Source organism: Pan troglodytes, chromosome 13, assembly GCF_028858775.2.
Source record: "Pan troglodytes isolate AG18354 chromosome 13, NHGRI_mPanTro3-v2.0_pri, whole genome shotgun sequence".
In the NCBI taxonomy this organism is placed as follows: domain Eukaryota; kingdom Metazoa; phylum Chordata; class Mammalia; order Primates; family Hominidae; genus Pan; species Pan troglodytes.
Window position 1 is genome coordinate 59,428,527 of NC_072411.2, and position 13,690 is coordinate 59,442,216.

The 13,690-nt window shown below is 36.3% G+C and overlaps 1 protein-coding gene across 1 annotated transcript in view; it reads right to left on the reverse strand.

Moving 5' to 3' along the window:
• Positions 1–343: 343 nt before the first annotated feature.
• The window catches only part of CYTIP (cytohesin 1 interacting protein), a 30,230-nt gene continuing 16,883 nt past the window's right edge, over positions 344–13,690 (reverse strand). The window contains exons 6-8 of the mRNA XM_515844.9: positions 13,072–13,141; positions 4,249–4,315; positions 344–1,868 (exon numbers count right to left, since the gene is read on the reverse strand). Coding sequence (XP_515844.2) covers positions 1,402–1,868; positions 4,249–4,315; positions 13,072–13,141 — 604 coding nt within the window. The 3' untranslated portion in view covers positions 344–1,401. The remainder of the gene's footprint in view (positions 1,869–4,248; positions 4,316–13,071; positions 13,142–13,690) is intronic.

The following is a 13,690-nucleotide window of genomic DNA, read 5'->3' on the forward strand; positions in this document are numbered from 1 at the left end:
GCCAACTAGGTACTCAGTAAATGGTAGACAGTATTGCTATCATTTCTGTGAAAGGTGTGACACCCTGCCTTTCATATGAGTGACTGTCATGCACAGGCCACTGGATGTTTCTCAGTTCAAAGAGTTAATAGAAGGCAAGTCCCAACTAGAAATCTTTTCATACTTTATCATTTCTTTCTTATCTTAGATGCTTCCTTACCCTACCCTCTTTTATCTCAAAATAACTCATTTCTTAACCAGAAGTTTAATTAAATTTAGCAGCTCTACTTAAAGTGAAGTGTTTCTATTTCTCCCAAACACACACACACACGCACAGAGAGAGAGAGAGAGAGAGAGAGAGAACTTAAAATCAGCAGACTATTTATTACATAGTCCAGATTGTCTACTCTAGAATATAGGTTATGAATAGCTGTGCCACCAGAACAGAGAATTCATAGACTTTAATGGATATTAAATAAAACATGGAGTAATTGAAAGGCTAGAAGTAATGTGATACTAACATAACCAATAGGCAAAAGACTGCTGAGGCGATAGCTATTTAGAATATATGATATAAAGTGAGAAGTAATATGAAAAAAACTACAGGAGGAAAGTCCTTTTCCCAACCTTCAGTTTTGGATGTTAGACATTTGTAGAAAAAAAATTACAAAGCTGTAGGATTCGGAGAGTTCTAGACTTGCCATTAATGTTCAGGCAGAACAAAAGTTGAATTGGGCAAAAAACATGACATCCCCACCCATTTTGTTTAGACTGTCTATAAAAATGACTTTATTATGATCTTTGCAGCACCCATCTCAGACCACATCTTTCCATGGTTCTCATGAACCTTAACCCCTCCTATTAAATCTTATACTTCCCGCTTTATTGTCACTATAGATGTGAGAAACAGCTGATGGTCATCTTTGTTTACAAGCCATTACAGGTTTGAACAAATTCAAAATTGCCTATTATTAAGCCTCCCCAGGAGCTACTGGGCATAAGCAAACCTAAGATTTTATAACCCAGCAATTATCCTATAGAAAATAGTCCAGATTATTATATTCTGCCACACCTTTATTCATACTTGACTCCAAAAAGTTCTCAATTATTCACAGGGATAATCTAGAAAATAAATATTAGTTTTGCTTTCAAAGACATTACTGGAATGAGCAGGCACCTGCATCTTTGTTATATTAATTAACTTATTATTTAGTTTTCCTGTCTGCTTAGAAATTGGCTGTTTAGGTTGAAAAATGATTTAAGAAGCAAAAAATATAACACAACAATTTAAATAAAGGTCACTATTGCTGTGAAATGGGATGTCAGTTTTGCAATTCTTCTGCACTTTCCCACCAAGCTGGGATCCGGGTGAGTCTAGAGATATTCGTGAAATAAGCTAATTTGAAAGGACACCACAATCCGTCAAAAGCGACTTTCTTCCTCTTCCACAGCACGATGAAGGCCAGGGATAAATTTCAAGAGTTGCTTTCGGACACTTCCCTTTCTGCTCTTCCGGGGCAGGGTCCCAAACATGCTTGATAAGTTGCCCTCCCACAGGGGAGACATGGATCCGCTGCTGGTGTTACTGATGCTCCGGTTCCTCCTTGAAGATGACCTCCTCAGAAAATCATCCCCCTCCTTGGGGATAAAGCACTCATCATCTGTGCTCGTCTGCCGACTGAAGGCACCCCTGCTGGAGTCCTCAGACACACACGTCTGGTAGCCATCTTCACTGTCCATCGTCATGGAGCTCAGCCAGCTCTTACAGCTGCTCTCACTGGATAATCGATTCCGGTCCACAAGGGCTGGGCCTGGCCCAGGCAGGGGTCCAAACAAAGACAATTCATCCAAGTCCATGTTTTCCAAACTGGGGCAATTAGCTGCATCACCTAGAGCACAAAGTCTACTGTGAAATGGATCTGTTCATTACTCCCTACAAATAAATACACTACATCAAAACTTCTCTTTGAATGACACGAGAAAGAGTAAGGGTGAAAAATACTTTTCACTGAGCTTTGGTGTGCTTGAATAAGTAACTGTTTATGAGACCATTTGATAAACCTTATAGTAGGGTTTCCTGAACTATTGTTCATAGACCAAGGTTCCATGGTCACAAAAATTATAATATTAGAATAAATTTAAACAAGATGTTTCATATGAGAACAGTTCAGCCCAACTGACAGTCTACCAGTGTGGCATCTGAACCTCCAAAATGATCATTTCTTAAATTTAAATAACCCTGAAACCTTTTATTAAAATTCTCACAGAAATGGGGTTCCATAGAATACACTTGGGGAAATACTATCATGATTTTCTCCACTTAGTTTCTCTGATTCTTAGGTACTGTCTTTTAAAAATAATTCTAAAATTATTATAAAACCATTTGAAGTAAATAGAAAACAGTTATGGAACAGGTAATTCAAAAGTGTTTCTTAGAGAAAGGATTTGTGAAATCAAATGTATCTTCCAACCTCAATATTCCCAGTTTCGTTTTGGAATACTTAAATTCTCTGGAATGATACTGTACCCAGAAATCATCCTTGTCCTCAAGTAAGTAATCATTTATTTGAAGAAATTGAATTTTATCTGCTTGGCTAAATTTTTTTCATTGATCCTTAACAACGTACATCTGGCTCTTCAAACTCTAATGTTAATCACATACCAATATGACCCTCCCTGCTTCCACACTAACTGAGTTGGTTGGTATCTTGTGTATGTGTGTGTGTGTGTGTGAGAGAGAGAGAGAGAGAGAACTTGTAATACCAGCCTTGGAAAAACATAATCAGTAAGTCACTATGCTTCAGAAAAAATAATAGAATACGGTACACTCTAAAATGGTTTTATTTTGTACTGATTATCTTCACTGCTGCTGTCTTTTGTCCTCGGTTGACAATATAAAAAGAAACTGTTTTTTTCAGATGATTTGCAAGGTTGAGTACAGCCAGCCCCATGGTGACTAGTCATAATGCTTTCCTTTTTGCTAATACAACCTACTTCATTTCATCTTGCAATAAGTGATGAATTTCTTTTGATTGGAGAGCAATTGCCTTATAGAATCACATGCCCTGGATGTTTACTATACATCTAGAAAAAGCAGAACTCCTTCAATTGCTCAAAAAATATGTACAACAATGACTTTATGAGGATCCTGACCTAACAATGTTGTCTATACAAGGCTGTTTCTATAGAACAGCAAGAATTTATATTCACTGGGCCATTCAGGATGCTCCAGAAGTGGAAATGAGGCTAAAAAGCCCTCATGTCTAAAGAAAGCAAGGAGGTGGCTGAATTTACAAGGCCATAAAGAAGTTTTTGTATTAAATATTTCTGCCTCTCTAACAAACTTCACTACCCAAAAGAACTATTATGAATTTTTTAAAAATATTAAATGAAGACATAAAAAAGAGAAGTAACTTGTACATAAGTTTCAAACACTTCAATTTAAAAAAAAAAAAACAGAAGTTCATACCAGAACTCTAAGCCATAAATTAGTGACTAGTTAAGGATTAAATTGTTATCTTTTTTGGTAAACAAATTGATTATCACTTTTAACAGATATTCTAGGTTACAGACTTAAGCTTGGTGCTATTTAAAGAAGAGATAAGCTATATTTCACACCCACGTAGTGGTTTCAGTGAATTATTTGTACACAAAAGTTCATTCCTTTGGTTACATCTATCATACAACAAATAGCGAATTAACACATTTTAAACTCAACCCTTCCCTTAAAAATGCACTCAATGGCAAGAGCTATGCATTTACTGTTGTATTCATCTTACGCATTTATGTCTTTGTCTTGGGGGCCATGAAAAAGAATTTCTCTGCATAAATGCAACTTATGCAATTTAAACAAAAGACAGGAGCTCTACCCAATAAGTGTGCAACCATTCCAGCTTTAATAGCTTCTAAAAACTATACAACCCCTTAGCCGTGATTGTATTCAGAAATGTAATTCATTCACTGAAGTAGAAGGAAAGTTAGGCAATCTTCCCCAATGATTTTCTAAAATCTCCAGATGCCTGTTTTTGAGCATGTGCATCTGTGTGCATGTGCATCTGCGTCATGATACGCAGTAGTGGATCTGACTTGCCTTACCCCTCCTCCAAATACAGCCATTCCAAAGCTCATGCCAAAGAAACACAGACCCATTTCTTTGACCAGCACTAGACAAATTTTTCTTATAATGATGATAATCTTAAACCAACTTTGAGGCAGAAATACTGAAAGAAGTAATGTTAGTGTGGTTTCTGAACAGGAAATTGCATTTACCATGAAGCAGACGATGTTCCTGTAACTGCAGAGATCTGTACTCCACCCATTTTTGTTTCAAGGTTTGCTGTGAGATTTAAAAAAAAAAAAAAGTTTTTATTATTAGGAAACCCCAGTGAAGCTAGCAATTTAATTCTAGGTGTTGAGATTTGTCATTACATTTTTTACCTTTCTTTCTAGTACTACCATTCCATCTCATCCATTTAAAATATTTTTGCTGTATAAAAGGAGGATATTGAGAATACTATGCCCTCAAAAAATAATCTAGTAGTACCAACAAGCTTTCTTTTAAAAAACAAGAAAAACAATAAAATATATTTTTATTTAAACAATTATTTTAAAAAGATTATTTGGGTTTGTGAAAATGTACTTGCTGTTTAAGCAAGGATTTATACTCTAGGATTCCCACATCTGTAGGATGAAGACAGTAATAGAGCCTAAACCCCAGAAATGTTATGAGGATTAGATGAGTGCATAGATGTAAAATTTTTAGAACAGTGACTAGAACTTAGTTAATGCTCTACAAATATCATCATCAACATACAAGCCCAAAGACCTCCACCTCCCGGGTTCAAGCAATTCTTCTGCCTCAGCCTCCCAAGTAGCTGGGATTACAGGCACGCCCCACCATGCCCGGCCAAATTTTTGTCTTTTTAGTAGGGACGGGGTTTCACCATGCTGGCCAGGCTGATCTCGAACTCCTGACCTCGTGATCTGCCTACCTCAGCTTCCCAAAGGGATTATAGGCGTGAGGCACCATGCCTGGCTTGGACAGCTATTTATTTTCCACACAAAAAAGGAGAACAGAACTATCTGAAATGCTTCCTTAGTGGGCTAAACTTAGAACACTGCTAAGCACCCTAACTTCTTAACTGCCTCCCTTCTTGGCTGCCCCAGCACACGAGAGCTGAGACCCACAGTGGGAATTAAGTAGCTGCCACATGGGTCAAGACAGCACACAAGTCCTGGCCTATCCCACAGAGGGGACTGAGGCAATGGCAATCTAAAACAAACCAGGCAGAAGGCATCTGAAAAGACATAGCCATAGGCTCACCGTCTCCCATTATTTATTCTCTACTGCTCCCCTTCCTTTGCAAATTCAGGTCCCTATAGCAAGCCTAGCAAGTGGGCACAGCTCAGGTTTGCCTGTGGACTCTTAGGCCAAAGGAAAGACAGCCTAGTTGAAACAAGCAATCCTTGCCACAAAGCAATCTGCAAGGAGTAGATGAAGGCTAAAAAGGAAGAGGAAAAAAATGTATATTTGGAGAAGGATTAAAGGAAAGAAAATAATAAAATTGCAAGAACATCATTAAATGCTTAAGAGGAACATGGCTTGTTCCTCAGTCTTCAAAGATTGAACAATAACTGGGCAGAATTTTCCAAACTTTGATACTATTAACATTTAACAGCAACTCTTATGGTTGCCAATATAAAATCGAGCAATAAATCAATCAAATGCTTGACTCAATCAACTTCTTGTTCTTTCTGTACCATAATATAGTCTAGACTAGCTTTAATACTGCTTTGAGGGCTGAGGGCAGTGGCTTATACCTGTAATCTCAGCACTTTAGGAGGATGAAGTGGGAGGATTGCTTGAGACCAGGAGTTTGAAACAAGCCTGGGCAACATAGTGAGACCTTATCTCTACAATTTTTTTTTTCTAATTAGCTGGGTATGGTGGTGCACACCAGTTCTTAAGAGGCTGAGGAGGCTGGGCACAGTGGCTCACGCCTGTAATCCCAATACTTTGGGAGGCTGAAGCAGGTGGATCGCCTGAGGTCAGGAGTTCAAGACCAGACTGGCCAACATGGCGAAACCCCATCTCTACTAAAAATACAAAAATTAGCTGGGTGTGATGGCAGGCATCTGTAATCTCAGGTACTCGGGAGGCTGAGGCAGGATAATCGCTTGAACCTGGGAGGCAGAGGTTGTGGTGAGCTGAGATGGCACAATTGTACTCCACCCCGGGCAACAACAGCAAAACTTTGTCTCAAAAATAAATAAATAATTTTTTTAAAAAAGAGGCTGATGTAGAAGGATCACTTAAGCCTGGGAGGTTGAGGCTACAGTGAGCTATGATCATGCTACTGCACTCCAGCATGGGCAATAGGGTAAGACCCTGCCACCAAAAAAAAAAAAGGACTGCTATGCTGCCTTATTCCCAGCTTTTAACTGTGTAAATCTGTGGTTATATGAAGGTCAAAATTAGGGACGTAGGGAGTATAAGGCTAGCAAGTGCCTGGCATACATACCAACCTCTTTCATCTTTCTTAAAGAGATTTATTTCCTACAAGAGACTAGCGTCCAGTTGAGGAGCATAGGGATAGGTCAACAGTAAAAACTAGAGACAGAAAGAAGAGGAAGTTATATTTCTGCACTTACTATCTAAAAATACGAAGTCAGCACTGGCTGACTTTATATATACAGTCAATTTTTGGAAAAATACTGGTTTTGCAATATCTGATTTGTTGATTTGACCCAGTCATTTCAGTATGTCGTCACTTAAACCAAGAAAATACCAGTGTAAAGAGCAGATGTGTCAAAGTGACTAAGGGTTTTTCAACTGTAACCAAGCTTCCCTATTTTCCTTTGGGTCTGTTTCTGCCTGTGTTACTGACATCACAATTGTTTATTTAGACATATCTGAGCTCTCATTAGATGAGAACTAAAGCACAAGTGAGATCTAACCCCACTGGGCAGCATCACCTCACTGTGCCTAGTTCAGTGCCAGCTACATAGCAGCTGCTCAGTAAATAATGGTTGAATGAATACGTGAAAATAATGGCTTCCTAAAACAACTCTCAGCTATCACACATTGCTTCCAAAGAAGTTTCCAATGCTTTCAATCTACAGGAGACATACAGCTGAACATTTCCATGGCACTTTAGTACTTCAATTGTGTTTTAACTGATAACATGATACTTAATTTTCATAACTTCCCTAAAAAGTTACAGATTCGAAAATGAATATTCAATGTAACAAAATATTTCCCAAGCAATATAAACCCAGTAAATAGCAGAAGTAGATTACAAACTAGCTTTCCCAGCTAGCCCACTGGATGTGCTGTTTTCATGTTGAACATTTGAATCATAGGTCAGAAGAAAGGGAATCCCTGAAAATGTGGATCAGAAAGGACCACTGTTTCTAAAGAAGAGCCCCTGGCGCAATGAAGAGTCTTTGAGGGAAAGAAAGCTCACTTACACAGGATGCACAAAATAAATGTCACTGTTTGGAGGGGAAACCAGCCTGACCTTGGCTATGGGTCAGACCAAGACATTTTTGGCTCAAGAGTTAAACGGAATCTCATAATTTCAAGATTAGAAACAGGACAGACATGCAAGATAGAAAACAGAATGAAACTTAAAGTCTTCTGGATATGGAGAAGCAGAAATAAATTCTATGGCAATATATGGTTTAAATACACCTATCTGAAACACAGGTCTGAGACAGGTTTTCTGCTTAAGAAAAAAACATTGGCTGAAGCTCCATCACTGGGAAAGGGGGCTGAGAAAAGCTGATGCTGCTGGCTATGGCTCATGTAGAGCTTGTATGTTGAAAGGCAGGAATACCTAAACACAGCCTCATGACCTGAGCCAAACAGCTCACTGAGTCTTCAGGAAAGGCACGGAAGCCCCCAGACCTGGCTCTGGATTGATAGCCTTGAAGTGCCAAGTGGAGGCAAGCATCCAATTATCACATTGTGCTGAAGGGAGAGGCTATATGCCATGCAAGAGAAGTAGGCAATCTAAACCTCCAAACACAGATGTTTAATGATAAAAAAGATAATAAAATTGATAATTTGTGCATAGATTCTCTCTAAACAAAATGAAAATAGAAAAGTGTTCAAGGCCAGGTGCGGTGACTCACACCTGTAATCCCAGCACTTTGGGAGGCCTAAGCGAGCAGATCACCTGAGGGCAGGAGTTCGCGACCAGCCTGCCCAACATGGTGAAAATCCTCTCTACTAAAAATACAAAAAATTAGCCAGGCATGGTGGCAGGCACCTGTAATCCCAGCTACTCAGGAAGCTGAGGCAGGAGAATCCCTTGAACCCGGGAGGTGGAGGTTGCAGTGAGCCGAGATCATGCCACTGCACTCCAGCCTGGGTGACAAGGGCGAAACTCTGTCTCAAAAAAAAAAAAAAAAAGAAAGAAAAGTGTCCAAAAAAGACTTTAAAATAAGAATTTTTATAATCCTCTGAGAGATATAATCCTCTGAGAGATCAATGTTTATAAGAACAAGAAATTTGAAATGACAAAACAAGAACAGATAGACATGAAAAAGAACTACAAGATAATAAGAAAGTAATTTTTATAACTCAATAGAAAGAACACATTCTGTACAGAACAGCTAGCAATAACATTTCTGGAGATGTTACTAAAGAATTCAGAAAGAATATAACACAAAAATATAAATAAAGACCTATGAAATAGTCATTAGGAAGCATGAAAGATAAATCAAGAAACTATGCCTAACATGAATTCCAGAAGATAATACAAGAGTGGTGTAGAAGGTATATTCCAAAAAGATTGAGTTGATAGTTTTCCAAAGCTAAAGAAAGTCTTTAAACAGAAAGAGCACTATAAGATCTACATAGTATAAATTTAGAAATGAATCCAGAACTAATTGCATTGTAGTAAAACCATAGATCAATAAGGACAAAAGAATATCTTAAAGCAACCCGAAAAAGGATTAAAGATGGCCACAAATACTGGTTTTCTAGAAGATCCAAAAATAGAAAATCCCGTAGAGAAAGAGTTATCAAGAAAAAAAAAGAAGCATAAAAAGTGGTACAAACTGCAAGAAAAAAATGGGGGCACACTCAAACAATTTTTGACAAAAATTTAAAACATCAGAATAATATTTTACTGTCAACTCAGTTAATAAATTTAAAAACTTTGTTAACAAAAACATAAGTCGCTAAAACTGTCTTTAAAAAAACCAGAAATCCTGAGTAGTCTCACAACTAATAAAGTAATTGAAACAGTACATTAACAGTATTCCCATCAAAAAAGAATCCTAAAACAAAATGATTCAGATGGTATTATTAAAATTCTGCCAGAAAATAAGAAGAGGAAAACAGTCCCCAGGTCATGCTAAGAGTCTAGTAAACTTGATACCAAAACTTAAAAAGATAATCTAAGAAAATAAAATTACAGGCCAGTCTACCTGAAAAATGAAACTCTTTCAAAATCCTAAATACAATATTAGCAAATCGAACCTGTAATTACATTTACAAATTATAAATTTCAAGAATAAGCCAGGTTGGGTTTATCATAGAAATGAAATGGTAGCTTTATATTAGAATATATTTAAATTTCATTCACATATTGACAGAATTTTTTCAAATGAATAAATGAGAAGACCAGCTTAACAGATGCATAAAAAAGTATTTGATAAAGTTTAATGGACAAGCACTATAAACACTACCAGCAAACTTCGTATAGAAGGGAGTCTCCTTAATCTGAAAGATAGCTCATTCCTAGTGGAAAAGAAATTAGGAAGAATTTCCTTTAAAATCAAGAATAAAACAAGGATGCCTACAACCATAATTTCTATTCATTGTTGTATGGTAGCGCCTAAGCTGTGAAGTAAAGTAAGAAAAAGAACCAAAACTCATTCATAACAGATAGTTATTATCTCTACAGTAAATCCAAAATAATCTACAGATAATTCATTAGAGTTATTAGAATAGATATTACTATTCTATAATTTAGCAAAGTGTTTGAATATAGTCACAGCACAGAAAAATTTATTTCACATGTCTATTAACGTCAATCAAAGCATTCGTTTTCGTAAAGAAACGATAATAAGAACAAAAAACATAAGGTACAGAGGACTAAGTCTAACAGAAGATGTATAAGACCTATATGCATAAAATTATAACTTTATTAGAAAGACTTTAAAGAAAACAACAAAAAATGGTAAGATCATCTATCAATAAAAAAACAGAATACCATATGATGTTGTTTCCTCAAATTGATATATATATATATATATATAATGTGCAATCAGAGCCAGGAATGGTGGCTCAGGCCTGTAATCCCAGGAATTCAGGAGGCTGAGATAGGAGAACTGCTTGAGCCCAGAGTTTGAGACTATAGTAAGCTATGATCACGTTGCTGCACTCCAGCAAGGGCAATAGAGCGAGACCCTGTCTCCAAAAATAGATAAATAAAATTTGAAGTCAATCAAAACACCAACATTTATTTACATATAATCTGATTTTATAATTTATATAGATGATCAAAGGACCAAGAATAACTGTGCCCAATGTGATATCAAGATTCATTATAAACAGTTTGGGATAAACAAATTGACCCACGGATCATATTAGAAAGCCTATAAGCAAATCCATGCATATGTGGAACTTGCTTAAAAATAGAGGTTTTACTGCAAGTCAGTTGAAGGGGAAAGGGGGACTACAAAATAAATGGTACTGGAAGAACTGGTTATTCATATGGAAAAAAATTAAATTGGAATTTTCCCCATACCTCATAATATATATAAAAATTTATTCTGGATGAATTAAGGACTTAAAGGAAAAAGGAAAAATGTTAAAAAGCTTTAGCAGAAAATATAGATTACCTGCCAAAAATAATTAGGAGCTCTCTCATAAACAAAAATATTAAAGGAGTAATATATTCAAAGTGCTAAGGGAGCTAAACACCTACTTAGAATAATTCAATTACCTATCAAAACTCTCTTCCAATAGTAGCAGTGAAATAAAAACATTTTTCCACAAAAATCTACTTATCCCCACAGAAGGAAGGACTATAGCAAGAAAGAAAGTAAACCTAGAGGTAAGGAGTACAATGCAACAAACAACAGCAAACATATCAAAACGAACAAGTTGGTGTATTTCTTCACTACCAGCTATAGAACAAAAATCTGTATTTTGTGCTTTTAAAAAATTGATACAAATTCTCTAAAGTAAGTATAATAAGGAATATAGGGTCTTCAATGGGCATTTTAAACATTGTATGGTGCTCGTGATGTTCTGGAAGAGGATGGAGATACTGAAAAATTCACACATTGGTAAGTATGTACATTAAAACTTAAGGCAAAAACATGCAAAGAATAGAAATTGCTTCAAGGCATCAAATAATGATTTGTGCAAGTTAGTACTTTATTCCATAGAATATAGCCCTATTTTTCATTCTTGTTTTCAATATTTCTTTTTTCTAAGAAAAGGTGAAAAAGTTAAACTTTTTAAAAAAGATGTTCACTAAGATTATCTTTCTTTTGCAAAAACAAATTAACTTTAAATTCAAGTACAATATGAACCACTGTTTACCCCTCATAAAAATGTAGCAACAAAAATGTTAGAAATGTTTTCTTTAAAGTCAACCATAAGATTACCATTATTTACAGTATATTGATGATCCTAGCCAATGCTATAGGAGAGGAAAAATAAATTAGTTTCAATAATTGAGCTAAAGGGGCAAAAAATTTTATTATCTGCAAATGATAAGAAATCTATATAGAAAATATAAGGAAATCTATAAAAATTATTATTAGAATAAAGGGAGTTCAACAAAACTGGATTTTTAAAATTTAAACAAAATCATTAGCAATGAGTGGCTGAAAATTTAAAAGATTAATATAGCAAGAACAATGAGGAAGTAAACAAGAATGAATATAATAAATGATATGTAAAAATATAGGAAGATAATTACAAAATATTTTTTAAGTCCATAAAAGATCTGAATAAAAAGATTGAGATCCTGAATTCAAAGTGAGAAAAGTGAAAGCCATAAAGATTTTAATTGCTCTCATTTATTTCATAAATACAATTCAATTCCTATCAAAATTTGAGCAGAGGTTTTTTCAAGGGATTTTATAAATTGATTTAACAAAGCACAGAGATAAGCACAGTGGCAAGAGTATCCAAACCAATGTTGACAAAGAAAGCAAGACTTGTTGATGAGTTGGATGTGGAGGAAGAAAAAGATACAAAATAAAATCCACTCTCTTGGGCTCAATAATTAATAAGCTCATATTTCATGAAGAAAACTAACAAATGGCAGCTATTTCTAAATAAAGCTGAAGTAAGCAACCTGCTTATAGTAAACTACAATCTCTGCTCAGATTGGCTACCTGGTTGCTCTGCAAGGGGGAGATTGGGATGCAGAGGTCACTGAGACAAACAGAGAGGTCTTTAGAACTATGACTCAGATGCATGAGTGAGGGTCTGGACTTCATGGCTTAGGAGACCCTCATCAGCCCAGAAAACTGAGATTTTTAAAAGCCTCAAAAAACCATCCCAGGGAATTTTCACTGGACCTCCTGCATTATTTACTATCTCTTGGACGCTAATTTCTTCCTCCTTTGAATTTGCTAGTGTATTTGCCAATGAAAGCAGATTCAAGGACAGTCACAGGATTAGACGGATAAGGTTTTTGTTTTAAGGATGAGGCAGAAGAGAAGGACACCAAAAGAGGACCCAGAAAAAGTGAAAAACCCAGGCCCTCCAACACACTTGGGAAAATAATGACCTTTTTCGTTTTAATTCCAAACAAAATGTAAATCAATAGAGATCACAGGTGCACTAATGAAGAGTTCTTCAAGTGGCGTGCCTTCCTGTTGCCTTTCTGAGCCTCACAGACACACAGAAGGAGGAAGAAAGAAAGTGATTTACACTGGTTTGCAGAATTTGATATTCCTCCAAAGGTAATTGTGCGGCTCTTGATAATTCAGCAGTTTAGATTCATCACGACATTTCTTTTTCAAGGGCTATCTCAGTTCCTCAAATAGATCTTTATTTTACCACTCACACATTCAAGGATGAAAAATGTGCCTCACTGCATTAAATTAAATTACCTTTAAAACCTGCAGCTTTGCTTCAAGCTCCGTTCTTTTCAGAATCATTGTTCCATTAAGAGTCTCTATCCTGTTTTAAGAAAAAAAAAAAAAGAGGAAGGTGGGGAGTGAGTAACATGAGTGATTCATTTAAATAAGTACCATACTACAGAGTACTACACTTTGAGCACATACTATACTAAAAACGAAATATAAATGTTACAGTTCTCATGGCACTTCGAGTAGCTGGACCAAAGCCAAATCTTCTGATAACAGAGAAAGAAAATGGGGAAAAACTCCCCTTGAGAAGGTGGCTAAAAGAAAGGATCCTAGTTAATTTGTAAACTATAGCTTATTTTATAGAAGTCACTATGTGACAATGATGGCTGCTCTCTACTAGAATCTGTTCTTGTGGGGATGGGCTGAACGACCTCACTCATTTGGTAAATATTTATTGGGCATCTACTATGTACCAGATTCTAGAAACCATGCTGAACACAAGGGGCACAACAACAGAAATAATAGGCACTAGGGGCTTTCACAACCATGGAATTAACATGCTACTTCTTGAAAGAGGGAGAAATCCTTTCCTCCATAGGATTCTAGGAGGCTTTACCTCTGTAAATCGCCTTATAATTTT